The sequence below is a fragment of the Schistocerca cancellata genome, chromosome 5 (assembly GCF_023864275.1).
Source record: "Schistocerca cancellata isolate TAMUIC-IGC-003103 chromosome 5, iqSchCanc2.1, whole genome shotgun sequence".
NCBI classification, from domain to species: Eukaryota; Metazoa; Arthropoda; class Insecta; order Orthoptera; family Acrididae; genus Schistocerca; species Schistocerca cancellata.
Window position 1 is genome coordinate 366,302,695 of NC_064630.1, and position 18,369 is coordinate 366,321,063.

At 39.6% G+C, this 18,369-nt stretch overlaps 1 protein-coding gene across 1 annotated transcript in view; it reads left to right on the forward strand.

Annotated features, from left to right (window-relative positions):
• Positions 1-18,369, forward strand: part of LOC126187801 (TP53-binding protein 1-like) — a 352,433-nt gene that overhangs the window by 94,970 nt on the left and 239,094 nt on the right. Inside the window, exons 5-6 of the mRNA XM_049929085.1 lie at positions 781-956; positions 11,760-11,897. Coding sequence (XP_049785042.1) covers positions 781-956; positions 11,760-11,897 — 314 coding nt within the window. The remainder of the gene's footprint in view (positions 1-780; positions 957-11,759; positions 11,898-18,369) is intronic.

An 18,369-nucleotide genomic window follows, 5' to 3' on the forward strand; every position in this document is an offset into this window, starting at 1 on the left:
TACATGTTTACTGGTGCCTTCATTAAATTGCAGCTAAAGCTTGGTGCTGACAGTTCATTAAAAAAAAAAAAAAAAAAAAAAAAGAGGTGGTTATTGCAGCCCAAAACAAGTGAAATGTATCTCTAGGAATAGTGTCAACATTTATATTTTTAAATGTCATCTAAACAACGTTACATTAAATATTTCCGTGTTAGAGACTCCTTATATCAAAATTACTGATGTTGTGTAATGAATTTTTCCAGTCTATTTTGCTTGCTGAGTTTTATTTCTCTGTTTTTAACATTTTAGTGACATGTTAAATGACCCTTCCAAAGATATTAAATGGCAGTTTTAAAATGAGCCTTTTCAATATGTTGTAAGTGTGACAGTGAGCCAACATGTTTTTGTGCACATTACAAGTAGCAAAGATATTGTGAGATTCTGAAATAACAGCACAAGCGACAGATAGCATGTGATGCAGACTGTGTCACGTGATTCATTCTTGCCTTAGGTACAACATTGTAATGTAATATAATTTCTTACTGGAGAGTACAGATTCAAGGAATTCTTCAGATTAGAGGTAACAATCCTCTCTCCATTCTACAAATGAAATGCATATTGTAATAAATCATGCATACTTTTATAGAATAGTAATTTTCAATTGTAGTATTAGAAAGGCAAACATATTTGTGTGAAGTTATTTTTATTTTCTGTTGGGGCCATTACATTTACATACTTTTGTTTTCTACCAGTGTTATTTCATAGTTTGAAATGAATGATGCTGAAAGGATGCTTTTTCAGATGCTGAAGGAAATCTCCCAAAGAGGGCACGACACAGTGTAGAGATTGTATTTGAGTGCCCAAAATCACAGGAGGCACAAGATCTACCAGTGTCATCCTCTATGAACCGTTCAGAAGAACTTGATCTTACTGGGGGAACAGAAGAATCAATTCATTTACATTACTCACCATCTCCTGTAAGTCATGAAAAAATAAAAGTCTTCAGTTGATGTAGTACACGTTGATATAGAAATTTGTATCCATTGGCATGCTAAAATAAAGAAATGCTTGATTTGTTTTCTGTGTATACATATAGGGTGATAAATACAAATTCAAATAAGGGTAATGCAGAAGTAGGTTTAATAATGAATAAAAATATAGGAATGCAGATAAGCTACTACAAACAGCATAGTGAACACATTATTGTAGCCAAGATAGACACAAAGCTCACACCTACCACAGTTGTACTAGCTCCGCAGATGATGAAGAGATTGAAGAAATGTATGATGAGGTAAAAGAAATTATTCGAATAGTTATGGGAGACGAAAATTTAATAGGCGTGCGGGACTGGAATGTGATAGTAGAAGAAGGAAGAGAAGGAAAAGTAGAAGGTGAATATGGATTGGGGGTAAGGAATGGAAGAGGAAGCTGCCTGGTAGAGTTTTGCGCAGAGCATAACTTATCACTAAAACTTGCTTTAAGAATCATGAAAAAAGGTTGTATGCGTGGAAGAGACCTGAAGATACCTGAAGGATTCAGATTGATTATATAATGGTAAGACAGAAATTTAGGAACAACATTTTAAATTGTAAGATATTTCAATGGCCAGGTGTGGACTATGACCACAATTTATTGATTTTGAACTGTGGATTAAAATGGAAGAAACTGCAGAAAGGTAGGAATTTAAGGAGATGCCAGAAGAAGAGCGGGTAGCTTTGAGAGATGAAATAGTGAAGGCAGCAGAGGAAAAAATGAGAGTGAAAGGAAATGCAAAATGGCTAAACAGGAATGGCTAGAGGACAAAACTAAGGATTTAGAAGCATATTTCAGTAGGGGAAAGCTAAATACTGCCTACAGGAAAATTAAAGAGGCCTTTTTGGAAAAGAGAAGCAGCATTATGCATATCAAGAACTCAGATGGGAAACCAGTCCTAAACAAATAAGGAAAAGCTGGAAGTTCGAAGCAGTATAGAGAGGCTCTAAACAAGGGAGATAAACTTGATGGCAGTATTATAGAAAGGGAAGTGGACGTAGATGAAGACAAGATGGGAGATAAGATACTGCCAGAAGCATTTGACAGAGCTCTGATAGATGAAAGTCGAAACAAGGCTACAGGAGTAGATGCTATTCCGTCAGAACTGCTGATGACCCTGGAAGAGCCATTCATGACAAAACTCTTCCATCTGGTGTGTAAGATGTATGAGATAGGTGAAATGCCTTCAGAGTTTAAGAAGAATGTAATAATTCCAATTACAAAGAAAGCAGTTGCTGGCAGGTGTGAAAATTACTGAACTATCAGTTTAATAAGTCATGGTTGCAAAATACTAATAAAATTTGTCACAGAGGAATGGAAAAATTGGTAGAAACTGACCATGGGGTAGATCAATGTGGATTCTGGAGAAAGGTAGGAACACCCTAGCCAATGCTAACCCTACAAAATATTGTAGAAGATAGGTTAAGGAAAGACAAACCTATGTTTATAGCATATGTGGACTTAGAGAAAGCTTTTGCCAGTGTTGACTTGAATACTCTCTTTGAAATTATGAGATAGCGGGGGTAAAATACAGGAGTGAAAGGCTGTTTACAACTTGTACAGAAACCAGACAACAGTAATAAAGGTCAAGGGGCGTGAATGGGAAGTAGTGGTTGAGAAGGGAGTGAGATATGGCTGTAGCCTATCCCCAATATTATTCAATTGAAGAAGCAGTAAAGGAAACAAAAGAAAAATTTGGGGTATAATTTAAAGTTCAGGAAAAGAAATGAAAACTTTGAGATTTGCTGATGACATTGTACTTCTGTCAGAGACAATGAAGGACTGGGAAGAGCAGTTGAACGGAATTGACAGGTTCTTGAAAGGATGATATAAGATAAACATCAATGAAAGCAAAACAAGGATAATGGAGTGTAGTCAAATTAAGCCAGGCAATGCTAAGGTAGTTAGATTAGGAAACAAGACACTTGAAGTAGTAGATGAGTTTTGCTATTTGGGCAGCAAAATAATTGATGATGGGTGAAGTAAAGAGGACATAAAATGTAGACTGGCAGGGGCAAGAAAAGCATTTCTGAAGAAGAGAAATTTGTTACCACTGAGCATAGATTTAAAGTCAGAAAGTATTTTGTGGAAGTTTTTGAGTGTAGCCATGTATGGAAGTGAAACATAGATGATAAACAGTTTAGACAAAAAGGGACTGTAATCTTTTGAAGTGCAGCACAACTTGACCAAAAGAAGGGGTCTTTTGTTAAGACATATTCTGAGACATCAAGGGATCACCAATTTAGTATTGGAAGGAAATGCAGGGGGGGGGGGGGGGGGAGGTAAAATTGTAGATGGAGACCAAGGGGTGGACGCAGTAAGCAGATTCAGAATGGTGTAGGTGGCAGTAGTTACCCGAAGATGAAGAGATCACACAGGGTAGAGTAGCATGGAGAGCTGCCTCAAACCATTCTTGGGACTGAAGACCACAACAACAGCAACAACATAAAAATATAAATGGACATGCAGTTGATATACGTCTTTTACACATGCAACCCTTCTCCAAAATCTAATGTTTTCCCAAGACATCTGGTCTGATACTGACTCCCTAGATAAGCACATCTACATCAACACTTCACAATGCACATTACATTGGGTGGTGAAGAGTACTTCGTGTACTATCATTACTTCCTCTTCCTGATACATTTGCAAATGGTGCACGAGAAGTATTAGTGTCGATAATTGCCTATATGACATTAAATTACTTTGGTTTTATGGTCAGGGCCATTTTACAAGATATGTGCTTCACTCTGTATGGAATGTATGTGTTCAGTAAATCACAGTAAATCTTTCGGTGAAGCATGTTGCCTTGTATGCAAATTCTGCCACTACATGATGTAACATTATCTGTATTATTCTGTCACTGTTTATGGGATGCCATGTTTAATGTTCCTAGTACTTAGCAAATTTAAACACTGCTACTCTTATTCCTTAATACCTGTCCCTTGATGACACTGATTTACGTGTATCTGTTGACACTTTCCACTGAAGCTGCATTGCACTGTTTCTTGTCACCTACCATACAGTGTCTATCTTGTGATTCCTTGATCTGTTGTAACTTTCAAACTGTGTACAAGGATGACTTTTTTTTTGCGTATGTTGGTATTCTACCAAACTTAATGGAGTTCATTTTTCTGTGTACACCACACTTTAATTTAGCCTTGGTTCTAGTGCTGAAAACAGTTCAAAATTATTAAACAATCACAAACTGCACATCATTGGTATCATCAAATCACTAGGACAACATATATGTTTCTACACACGAAGTTACTCATACATATATTACAGACTGAACTGTCCAAAATTGAATAATTTAATTAATACTTTCACTGCTTGTGGAGATCCCAATGTGACTATGTTGCATCTTTGTCTGATACCTCTGAATGCCACCTCTCCACTGCCTTAAGATTGATACCATTGTAACTTTGAACAGAACTTCGTGCATCTACATAAACTCGTATTGGATGACTGGTTTCAGAATATGATTCCCTATCATTATTACTAAATTGTATTTATTATTGATTTATGTATCACAGTGGTGTATTTTTATGATTTCTAGGACATTCCCCGTACCCTCATTTTCTAAATTGTTGGCATTTTTAATATAATTATATTCATATTGTTAAATGTTGGAGGCTGAGGCTATGAATACATTACAGTCAGCTTTTTCCAATTTACATTACCACATGGTCCCATCTGTCACGATAGCCACTGCTGCCTACATCTACACTACCAGTGGTAGCTCATTATGTGTGAACCTTTTAAATGAGTAGCTATCTTGTCGTGCTGAAAGTACTTTGACCCAGTGCAATAATATTCAATAAAAGTGTTTGAAAAGGAATATGTTATTTTTGATGGAAGTATCGTGAAATTGAAGAAGACTTCCAGTAAACCATCATTAAAAAAAAAAAAAAAAAAAAAAAAAAAAAAGAAAGCATACAGAGCATGTATTACTTGGTAATTATCTGAGTAGGTTAAAATCTCTTAAAATGTCCATGATTTTTTCCAAGTTTAGCATTTTCTGACCAAATTATAGTTTTGACGTAAGTTGGAAATTACTGTTTCAGTTTGCATACCGTATTTACTCGAATCTAAGCCGCACTTTTTTTCTGGTTTTTGTAATCCAAAAAACCGCCTGCGGCTTAGAATCGAGTGCAAAGCAAGCGGAAGTTCTGAAAAATGTTGGTAGGTGCCGCCACAACTAACTTCTGCCGTCGAAAATATGTAGCGCTACACAGGCATGCTTTGTAGGCACAAAGATAAATACTGGCGCCAAAACCTCTGTGTCAGTAAATAAATTAAAAAAAGAAGGTGGAAGATGAGCTTTTTTTTCTCCGCCCCGAGTTTCGACCACTGCATTTTCGTACATTATCCACCGAAGTAAATACAAATTCCGTATTGTTCATCTTCGAATGTAGCGGAATTTCAATGTGCTACGAAAATCCGACTGGCGAGGCTGTTTGGGATGTTTGTCAATATGGCCAACTCTACGTTCTGAATTTTTTCCTACCTGTGAGAAGAGATGGTTGCTAATAGGAACCTGATGAAATGTGAATCACATGCAGTATTCTCTTCACCATAAGAATAATATGAATATAAACATTTTCTCATGTATTCTTTTGTGTTTGCTGCTATCTCATTTAAATCCTGTCAGCCTAATAAACTACGAAACTAGAGTGAGACAACAGCAAACGCGGAAGAATATATGTATCGTGTCAGAAACGAAGCACGGCAACTGACTAGATTTTTAAATCTAAGATGACTAATTTCTGTGCAGAATTTGATGTACTAAAGAAGCGGCCGCAAAGATTTTCAAACAGAGAAAAATTTTTGCTTAACTCTTGTTCAGACCATGTTCTATCATACACAGTCTATTATTTGGTTCTTGTTGATCATTATCAAAGAATGCACCAGTGTAAGTAACAGCAAATAGTAGTCTCTTGTCATTGTTTCGCTAATGAGAAGATTCCTCTCTTTTTTTTTTTTTTTTTTAATTCTAAGCGGCGGTAGCGCGCACAAAAGCAAGCCATGCCGCGAGCGGCAACAGGCTGTAAACACTCACTATCAGAATGCGACAAACAATGCATGACACCGTACAGTACTGCATTTTCAGCTTAGAGTGACGTAAACACCTATAACAAAGAAGACGGCACTTATCAGTTCAAAGCAAAATAAGCAATCAATTCAAACCAGACGTTAAGCACGTGAAAGAGGAAGGGTACCCGTATAAATACGGATGGAGTGCCTGACGCATAGCAATGGCTGCCTGGTAAAGCTTAACTGCTAAGCTTACGACTCGAACCAAACTACTGTAGCTGTATCGTCATTCATTCGACCTAAATTGTGTCTCATATTACAATGGTCCACCTTTGTTTTGATTTGGAGGTGCGGCCTAAAACTTTTCTCTCCCCTTGAATTTCGAGTCTCAAATTTCAGGTGTGACTTAGATTCGGGAAATTTTTTTTTCCTTTATTTCGAGTCTCATTTTTCAGGTGTGGCTTAGATTCGAGTGCGGTTTGAGTAAATACGGTAGTCTCTTGTGCACAAAGTTATTTATTGTTCATTGTACTGTTCGTATGTAAAAATATACACTAGTGTCCAAAATTAAAGCAGCAAACAGAAATTTTGCAAGGTTGTTTTTATTTTGTCACAAAACAGTGTAAACAGGTGATAGTAAAGTAGAAACTATGTAAAGAATACAGAGCGTGAACAACTGCAATAAGCATCATTGAAGACAAAATTGTTCTTCATTTTTTCTGAGGTAACGGATATACACACATTCTGAAAACTGGTTAATGTTCTCAGTACGTGGTGTGTCCACCTCTGGCAGAATACAGGCCTGACAACGATGGGGTATACTGTGAATGATGTCATCAATCTCATGTTAAGGCGATCATGCCCACTTTTCCTGCAGAGCTGCTTGTAAGTCTTGGAGAGTGGTTGATGGATGCTGACATGATACAACCTGAAACTTTCTGGCAGATTAAAACTGTGTGCCGGACCAAGACTCGAACTCGGGACCTTTGCCTTTCGTGAGCAAGTGCTCTACCAACTGAGCTACCCAAGCACGACTCATGCCCCGTCCTCACAGGTTTACTTCTGCCAGTACCTCGTCTCCTACCTTCCAAACTTAACAGAAGCTCTCCTGCGAACCTCGCAGAACTAGCACTCCTGAAAGAAAGGATATTGCAGAGATATGGCTTAGCCACAGCCTGGGGGATGTTTCCAGAATGAGACTTTCGCTGTGCAGCGGAGTGTGTGCTGATATGAAACTTCCTGGCAGATTAAAACTGTGCTGGACCGAGACTCAAACTCGGGACCTTTGCCTTTCGTGGGCAAGTGCTCTACCAACTGAGCTCTACCAACAAGCACGACTCACGCCCTGTCCTCACAGCTCTACTTCTGCCATTACCTTGTCTCCTACCTTCCAAACTTAACAGAAGCTCTCCTGCAAATCCTTGCAGAACTAGCACTCCTGAAAGAAAGGATATTGCGGAGACACGGCTTAGCCACAACCTGGGGGAAGTTTCCAGAATGAGACTTTCGTTCTGCAGTGGAGAGCTTCTGTTAAGTTTGGAAGGTAGGAGACGAGGTAATGGCAGAAGTAAAGCTGTGAGGACGGGGCATGAGTCGTGCTTGGGTAGCGCAGTTGGTAGAGCACTTGCCCGCGAAAGGCAAAGGTCCCGAGTTCGAGTCTCGGTCCGGCACACAGTTTTAATCTGCCAGGAAGTTTCATATCAGCACACACTCCGCTGCAGAGTGAAAGTCTCATTCATGATGCAACCTCTCTGCTTAGTGCACCTCAGACATGCTCCATGGGATTCAGATCGGGAGAACGAGCAGGCCACGCCATGCATTCAGTGCCCTCCATTTCGAAGAAACATCAAGTGCTCTTGCTGTATGAGGTTGATCATTATTGTCCATCAATAGGAAGTCTGGGCTACACCACCTCGCAACAACTGCACGAGGTCCCAAGATCTTGTCACAGTACCTGACAGCAACTAAACCTTGCTGATTCACCTATACAATTTCATTGAAGAGTGGTACTTGTGGTCAACATAATCCCTGCCCACAGTATTAGGAATCCTCCTTGATATCGGTCTCTTTCCATAAGGTTTGTGTCCCAAAATAGTGTTCCATGTTCCTCCAGATGTGAATTTATCGAGAATCGATACTCGTCTGTGGAAAGAACATGGACCCACTGTTTGACCGCCCATGTGGCCTGTTGACAATTCCACTTTAGATATTCCCTGCTGTGAAGATGCATCAGAAGTCCACGTACAGCATGTCTCCGACGGTAAAGCTCACTCTGCCGATGCCTTCTGGACACTGTTTGTCGTGATACAACTCGTCCAGTGGTTGCTGTGATGTCAGATGCCAGGTACTGTGCAGTATTAAGGTGGTACTATTGTGCCCTTATCCAAATAACGGACCTCTCTGATATCGCATGTGGTCGGACCTGCCCTGGTCTTTGGGGTACTGTTAGTCTCTACAAATTGTTGCCACGTCCGAGAAACAACATAACGATTTACATTAAGCCAACGGGCCTCATCAGTTTGCGACTGTCCTCCTTTCGTTCTTCCTACGGCCCTCCACCACAGAGTGTGTGGTAGGCATCTTCTTTGTGCCATACTGCATTGTCAGCAATTGTGGATGTGTGACTACCCGGCAAACACTACCCCATTTGATAGCTGCCCTGATGTTATCGTTGACGTGCTTGGCAGTTGACCGGAATGCCATTTTTCATGCAGAACATGATTTTCCGGACATCTGTTGACAGTTCCTATGATTATAGGGTGAATTAGACACAAGATGGGGAAATAGTGGTTGGTTATTTTAATTTTGGACACCAGTGTATCAGTTAAATCACGTTCCAACGTTGAGTAACATGAGCAAGTTGTGCAGTCTCTATACTGTGGATGTGACTGGGGAAGCTTCCAAAATAGAAAAAACATCCTTCTCATAGAGTTTAGATATTATCTGTTGCATGTGCAATCAATAAACCATGAGCGAGCTATCAGGATGCACATTATAATACTGACAGCCTCTTTGCTGTAATTTTTCTTCCCATAATTCTTTCCATGCAATGTATGCCTTTGCTTAAATCTCTGGTCATATGCGTTGAAATTGGGGAGTAGTAAATATCCATTAGGTGTTGCTTCTATTGTGGGGAGGTCCATGTACTTGTTTTGTAGGAGACCTCGGCATGAACAGTTATCTCCATATTTGTATTTCAATGACCATACGAAGAAAAGAGAGGAAACTGTGGCAAGGTTGCCCTCAGTGAATCAATTTTGGAAAATGGAATTCAATATTTCAGTCTTCTCTTTATCACACACTATTTCAGAACTAACATCATCACTGAGTGAATGGATAGATTGAAAGTGATTCATTTACAGACTTTAATTAAGATGATAAGTTCTTGGATGATTTATCACATAAGCAAATATAATTTTACATTTTAATTAATGGAACACTTTTCTCTCAAATTTAAGTCTTTCTCACTGATCTGAACTTCATTCAGCTTTTGCTTGTCAACAAGACTTTGGCTTTATTTAAATCTGTGATGTTATCATGGCAAATTTTCATCGTGGCTGCTGAGTGAAGTGGTGCTGTGCTTAGAACTCTGGACTCATTGATTTAAGTTTTTCCATGATATCCTTAAATCAGTTATGGCAAATGATGGGACAGTTGTTCTGGTAAGAAAACTGCTGGTTCCGTTCCCTATTTTTGTCGTATCCAAGCTTTTGCTCCAACTCTGATAACATTGTAATCACCAAAATGTTAAAGTCTACTTTGCCATCCTTGCCGTCTCCCTTTCTCCCTTCTTACATCCTTCCTTCAAACTCGGCTGTTGAACTATGTCGAGTCTTTCCCATCCAACACAACCTTGCTTAGCTACCATATGCCTGAAGCATATTGTACAATATTAATGAGATTATTCATTGATATTCCACATTTGGAGCCCAAAATCAGTGTTTGGAATAGAAAACCAGTAATCTTTTATCTGATTTTATTGCAAATCCTAAACAACTTAATCTGTAATTTGTACAATCATTTGTTCTACAACATCCTTACAGGTATTGTTTCCTCTTCTGTATTAAGCCCTTACCAGCAACTTTCTCCCTAAACTAACCACATTTGTTGCTATCAGCATCACCACCTCCACACCACTGTGGAAATATTTTGTTTCTCTCACAAAGTATATCATTGTCTTAATGCTACTGCCCCTGAGATCATCTCTTAATCCCCCCCCCCCTACTTTCAATAAAACTTGTCTTGCCAATGCCTATGACAGCTCAGTCCATCTCACCTCTATAGAGAGGGTTCCTCTTGAAATAACAAAAGATGTTTGCCAGTTGACACAGAATTAGTGTTAGGTCACTATGTCAACATGGAGGGCTCTTAAGTGCCACCCAAGATAATTGGGTGCTGATGGAGATTCTATACCGGTAAATTTTAATGGTCTACTACTGAGTGAGGTGGCACAGTGGTTAGCACGCTGGACACACATTCAGGAGGACAGCAGTTAAAATTTGTGTCCACCCACTGTGAATTAGGTTTTCCCCAGTTTCTGTAAATTGATCCAAACAAATGCCCAGATGGTTTCTTTGAAAAGGGCATGGCTGACTTTCTTAACTATCCCTCTGAAATCTGAGCTTCTGCTCTGTCTCTAATGACCTTGCTGTTAACAGGATGTTAAACTCGAATCTTCCTCCCTTCCTTTAATGGCCTACTGCAGAGAACATTCTTGGTGGGTTTTCCATCATGTAAGAGACTTAACGTTCTGTGTGTCATCATCAGTTTGTAGTATGTGGAAACTTGTTTCAGAGTGTCGTCTAGCTTGATGCCATCCTTATGACCGTAATAATATCTGTTCTGTTGTTAAGTATTTCTTTCCCATTTCCTCACCTCAAAACTTATGGATACCCCATCTGTCTGCATCTGCCATCTGCCGTGGGGTGTACATCTCTCTCCAGTACTTGTCTTCTTCCTCCCCCAGGTAATTTATTCTCACTTCATTTTTTGTGTCACAGTATTTTTTAATTTCTAGTGACCACATTGCTTTCCTTTGGTTGTGTTATTTACTCTAATACCAGCTTTCTCCCCTTTTTCTTCTTCTCTTTACATTTTTGTCTCTCTGTACCCAGTTGATATTGAACCTAATTTGCCATGCACCCTATTCCTCTTCAGCTGTGTCTCCCTTGACCAAATGTCCTCAGTGGTGAGCACTTTGCGTTCCAACACTTTCTTCTCTTTTGCTGAATGTTTGGCTCTGATAAATAATGCTGTGATGTCTGCTTCCTCCTAGTAATTTTTTTTTAATTTATTTCTTTTTCTTCAACACTTTGATATTCCAGAATGAATTTCTCGCTCTGTAGTGTGTACTGATATGAAACTTCCTGGTGGTTGGAAACTCTGTGCCAGACCTGGACTCAAAATGTCTTTCTAGGGCAGTTGCTTTACCAACTGGGCTACTTGAGATGACTCGTGGCCCTTTCCTCACAACTTTACTTTCATCATGTCCTGGGTTTGAGTGCCAGTCTGGCACACAGTTTTAATTTTCCAGGGAGTTTCACTTTGAAATAGTTTGTCACTGCCTTAATACATCATTCCATACTTTGAAGCAACTCCTCTTTTTTCTTTATCTTCATGTACTTACTACACTTTCTAATCAATTCATATGGCGTGCTAAATATAATGACGATAGTGACTTTTCATTAATCCTTTTACCTTCTTGTTTGTAGGAATATGATATTCCGGAAACTCAGTTCGAGCCAGATCTAAATCCACGAGCACCGTCTTTAACAACTGTTGTTATAGGATCCGATGATGAGGATGCAGAAACTACTGACAAACCAGTTGCCACTGCACCCGTTACAGAAGTAAGTTAAAGAAAGAATCAATATTTTCAAAGAAATATTTATGCTTGTATTTTGTTAATACTAACTTACGCAGTATTCTGTTTTGAGATTGACGTGTAAGTCCTCTACATAAGAACTGTAAAATGTTGATGGATAACTTGCCCTCTTCAAAAGCTTATGGACAAGCAGTTGTTAGTCTTGCCTGCATAAAAATATGTCTCTTCTTGTCCCTAGAATTTATCCCATCCAATATGGTGTCTGCTTTTTCAGTATTTGGCAAATGTATGGAAGTCCAGGTGGTAGGAAATATTTTAAATCCATGATTTGTATAGAGTCATTGATACTTAATAGATGATACATTTTTAACAAGCATTTTATTCTTGACTCGCTCTTAGTAATTGTTCCATTTTGATTAATGTGTTGAATATAAAGACTGTTTCGTAGTCATCTCAGTTTCAAATTATGCAGGTCACTGAATAGTGATGACCTGGGTCTAGAGGCTTATAGTACAGAAGGATGTGTTGGATGGAGAGTTCCCATCTATACAGTTTAAGCTCACTGGGTTTCAGGGGAAGGATTCAGATCACCACGACTGTGAAACAACTACAGAAGTGAATCACATTGTTGTAAGTAGTACTTAGCTGTCCCACTATGGGATTTCCCCTTGACCTTAGTTACAGGGCTACTTATGGACAATCATAAAAATGTGTCTCTTGTTTTCATCAGCATGATCCTATCTAGTGCAGGGCCACCTTTTCAGGATTTGACAAATTTTATTTTGTTATTTAACTTTATGGCCAAAAGCCCTTCCTGATACCACAGTTGTCAAGGTAACCTAAGGGAAGGAAGCAGTGTGCCACCTGTCTGTGAATTTTGTAAACTTTATTCAGTGTGTGGTTGTATTTTAACTTGGATAAAATAATTTTGGGTATTGGGCTGCATCATTGTAAACTACTAAAACAACTAAATTGTCAGGATTTCGCCTGCGTTGGACAGTTTGAAGAGGTTATCATGGAGGGTGTGGCTGTATGGAACGCTGTTGCCTGTGCTACCACCATGGTGGCTGATTGGAAGGCAACTCTTAGTGGGTGACTGGTAGAACGTAACATATCAGCTGGCCGTTGTCTGTGCCATTCTGGTTAATGATTGGTTGGTAATCTCTCCTTGGTGATTGGAAGGCAGTAGCAAATCAACAACTTGTGTCCAGGAGGTAGTGTTTTCCTGCAATGAGGCAGTAGGTTGCATGACTGTTCTCCCATTGCCACTGTTTATACCGTTAAACCTTGGCCAAGAGCTGCTGCTGGCTGATGAACACATGTGGCCCCTGGGCTGGAATGCTGGCAGCCAGGCTGTAGGTCTCTTGCAGCCATCCTACCTGTTCATGTTGTTAGGGAGTTTCATTACTTCAGTGGCTCTCTTGTGGTGGCTGATGTATCCGTGGCAGCCTTTGAACAAAGTGCACAGATTCTGTGCCATTGCACCCACACTGCTGGCTGAGGTATGTGGAAGACACATTCATCATATGGCTGTTTGGGCAAGCAGGACTACACAGATTTCACGAGTACCTCAACAGCTTACATAAGAACATACAGTTCATGCTAGAATTGGAAAAAAATGAGCGATTCCGTTTGTGGATGTGGGGGTCTACAGAACATTTAGGGGCAAAGTAGGGCATAAAGTCTATGGGAAACTAACCTACACAAACAGATACCCACACACAGATTTGCACCACCATCCAGCACAAAAGAATGCTGTGCTATGTATGCTGACAGCCCAAGCTTGCTAGATTAGTGATCCCAACAACATACAATATTAACTGAACAAACTAAAAACAGTATTCTGTATGAAGGGATACATCAGCAGAGACATACAATGGACTATGAGATACAGCAAAAGCAAAACAGACAAATGTACAGAAGATACCCCTCCTGTTGCTTGCATAGCTTATGTGAGAGGCGTTAGCGACTGTGTAGGCAAGACACTGCATCACACAGTAATCGAAGCTGTATTTCAGAGTGGCTGCAAGATCCAAGACTTGTTGAGGTCTACTAAGGGTCCCGTGAATGCTCTCTACACTGTAGGTGTCTATGAACTTTGGTGTGAATGCAGCAAGTCTTTGTTGGTGAAACCTGGAGACCCATTAGCACTGACATTTCGGAGCATGAACATTACATATGACTGTGACAGAACAACAAGTCAGTTGTAGCAGACAACCACCAGGAACTTAGCTGTCCTATAAATTTTCAAGGACCTCACAAGCTTGGTTGGCAGCTGTGAGTGATGCAACAGAAAATAAGAGAGGTTCTTGAAATAATTAAATGCTCTAACAACATGAACAAGAAGGATGGGTACCTACGGCCTGGCTGTCAGCGATTTGGGCCCGGTGGACCAGTGTTCACCATCCAGCAGCACCACTTGACCCAAGGTTTAACAGTATGAACAGTGGCTGTGGGGGAATTGCCATGCAGCCTAAACATCTCACAGCAGGAAAACATTATCCCCCTGGATGCAAGCTGATGATATGCTACTGCCTTCCACTCACTGACAAGAGATTGCCTACTAGTCACTTAATAAGTTGGCACAGGAAACAGCCTATCAATATGCTACCTTCTACCAATTACCCACTAGAAGTGCTTTCCAATCAGCCATCAGGCTAGCGCAGGCATTAGTGTACTGTAAGGCCGCTCCCTCCATAACAGCCTCTTCAAATTGTCCAGTGATATCTCAGATATATGACATTGGTAGTCACCAGATAATGAAATGACAGTATGTAAAGGAATGGGAACTCCAGGTAGGAATATCAACAATGTAGGAAAAGATAGACTGCTACTTACTGTAGAGATAACACACTTTGTCAGAAAAAGAGAAATGTACACCATTCATTCACCCAAGCAAGAACACCTCACACACACACACACACACACACACACACACACACACACACACACACACACAACCACCAACTCTGGCTTTCTGGCCCAAGCTGCCAGAGTTGGCAGTCTTGCGTGTGCGAGGTGTGCTTGCTTGTGTGAATGAATGGTGCATGTTTCTCTTTTTCCGCTGAGGCTGTATCCAAAAGCTTGTGTGTGTTATCTTTACAGTAAGTAGCAATCTATCTTTTCCTGCATTGTTAGTGTATGAAGTAAGACATTTACCAGTATACAGCAGTAAACCACCCTGAGGAGGGCTGCAGCAAGTTGGTTGAAATGTCAGCAATTTAGGTGTTTTAGTAGTTTACGATGACGCTGCCCAATACCCGAAATTATTTTATCCAAAATGACACCAGCTGTGGAAGCCTAAGAACTCATATCATATTTTGACTGGTTGTTATCTTAGTCTCTGAGGTGGAATTTGGAGTCCAGCCTGCATTTGCTGTTACAAGTGTGGGAAACTGCATGAAAACCTGCCAATCCCTGGTCGCTAATCTAGTGTGTAGATGTGATCTGAGTCTGGTTCAGCTCCCTGTCTCACGAGCTAGCTTGCTGCATGTTAGTCTATATGAGCAGGTGCCTGTATAAATTGGTGTATTGGATGAATATGAAGTACAGGACCAAACTTATGGAGATGACAAGAAAAAAACAAAAATGTTCATATCAACATGTCTGGAAACGGAGAATTAATGCAATAAAAAAATAGTGCTCACACATTGCTTTAGACATTAAATAGTATTAATTTCTAACATTTCACAAAAGATGTTCAAAGTAGCCAACATGGGATGCTGTGCAGGCATTTACACGTCACATTGGGGATTGCTTCACTCTTTCAAATGTTTCAGCCTGTAGTCAAATAGTGTCATAGGTGCTATTTGAGGGTCTGCACATCAACAACTGGTTCAGCAGACATCCTCACCAGTTAAAATCAAAGGGGTTTCAATCTGGTGATCAAGATGATTGGGATGATGTGAGGTGTTGATAAATGATGTGGAAGTGGATTGGTGCTTCATTACGCATCAATTACATTACTTGTCATATTCATAAAAGCACATCCTCCAGCAAAAGGGGCAGAGTATTCAGCAGGGATTCTGCTTATATGTGTTCATTAAGGCTTTGTGAATAAACAGATGGTTCATGTAGGTGGTCACCAATAATCCTTTCCCAAACATTTCTACTACATGTACATCTACATTTATATTCTGCAAGCCACTGTTTCACTTACTAATTGAATCTCTGATGAAATACACCATTCTTCTTTTGATCTTCTCTATATCCTCCATCAATCCTATCTCGTCCCGTTGAGCAATATTTAAGTATCAGTCTAACAAGGTTTTTGTAAGATACTTCGGCTGTGACGTGACTAAACTTCTTGAGGTTTCTTCCAATGAATCTGTCTACCATATGCCGTACATGTGATTAGTTTTATGTGGCTGTTCCACTTTAAATCACTCCGTTAAGATTACTCCTACATATTTGATCAAGATAGCAACCTTTAGTGATCATTCTGCAGTTATGTACATCACATAACAGTGGGTCTTTGCATGTATTTATGAACAATCAGTTACATTTTTATAATGTTTAGGGCCAACTAACAATCCCTGCACCAAGGGTTGATCGTCTGCAGATCTTTCTGCATTTCATTACAGCTTTCTAAAGTTACAGCTTTTCTGTGTATGGTTATAATTAAACTTTCGCTACTTGAGCCTGTGGAGAGGGAAAACTGTTTACCATATGGTTACCCAACGTAATAGGAGTGATGTTCAGACTGTATGCTGCAAGATTTGCATTGTTAGCAGTGTTAGTGTCATCACTTACTATTAGGCACCAGTACTTGTATGTTAATGTAGGGTTGAAACACAAGTAGTGCATTATAGTGCAAAGGTTGGTCTGGACAAAGTGAGCAGGGCTTTACTGGTAAAGCTGTTTTATCAAAACAACAGCAATAGTGCTGCTGCTGACTGTAAGTTTTGATGCATTAAAGAAATGAGGAGAGGTTGTCTTTCCACATCAGGGCTGAAGAACATGATTCAGAAGTTTGAATTAACTAGTGATTTGGAATTGCTCCTGGGAGAGGCCAATGGCCAGATGTGTCCCAAATTGTTGAAGAAATTACTGTTGCCATGGCGGAGAGTGCTGGAAGCAATATGCGATCTTCAAGCAGCGCATGAACTGCATCATGACAGCTGAACATTCCACAGTACACTGTTGTTTTGGGCAGCAGTAGAGCATTCTCCTGTGCTGTACCATGTTGTCATGGATGCAGATGATCATCACATTGAGCAATATTTATAACCTGGAACATGAACATGGTATGCCTCTCGTGGACATTCCATGTTGTCATGGATGCAGATGATCATGCAATTAATAAATGTTAGCCTCTCATGTGGACATTAAAATGTGTTTCTTTCAATGGTTTGTCCATTATTTCTTTTCCACATGTTCTTAAAAATGTTTCCATGAAATTTCAGTGTCATACAATCGATTGTTTTTCCTGGGACTCCTCTCAAGTAGAAAAATTTAAATTATAACCACTCTATGTTATGAAAATTATTAATTTAATAACATTTACTTGATATACATCCAATGTTACATATACAACTGAAGGTTTCTTTCCATTAAGAATGATGCTCTGTGTCTTGTTTGTCAGGAATTCTTCAGTTCAGTGACAGAGCTAGTCTGAATTACATATGCATGTATTTTGTTCATCGAGTGACAGTGTGGAACTGTTCTGAACACCATCTGGAAATCAAAGAACACGATATCAACAGGGGTGCTAGTACTACTTCCTTCTGTATCTCTTTGACAGAAAGAACAAGCTGGGTTTCACACAGTCATTGTTTGCAGAACCCATGCTGATTCTTTCATAGAAGATTTTTGATCTCCAGAGACCTCATAATACATGAGCGTAAAACGTGCATCAGATTTCTACAGTAGACTGGCATCAACAATATAAGCTTATAATTTTGTGTTCGACGACCCTTCTTGAGAACAAAAAATTATATTCACACATTTCCAGCGACTAGGAATGCTTTGCTCATCCAGTGACTGTTGGTAGGCTGCTGCTGGAAAGTGGCCAGTTCTTTTGTGTACTCTACATAGAACCATACAGGTATTCCAGCTTGCCTTTCCTCTGTTGAGCAGTTTCAGTTGATTTTCTATCCTGCAGACAATTATTTTGTTATCTGTCATTGTAACATGCATGTGACATTTTGGAGGAGGAACCACAGTACGATCTGCCTCAATTAAAAAAGTTACAAAATATGAATCTAGTACTTTGGCATCTCTGTGTCATCCACCATTTTTATGCCATTAAGGTCACAGTTTGGCTGGACATGTGGCTTTTATTAATTTACTAATTTAGAATAAGACTAAAGCTCTATAGGATTTTCTGTCAGATCAGTAGATAGAATTTCATTGAATGTTTTATGCATGACTATCCTTGCACTAATCAGCTATGTTTGAATCTGTGGTGAAGCAGTCTTTGGTGTTGGAACAACTTTGTTATGTGGCTGTTGAACCACAGCAGGTCTTTAGCATCCATCACAACTTTGCTTATTACG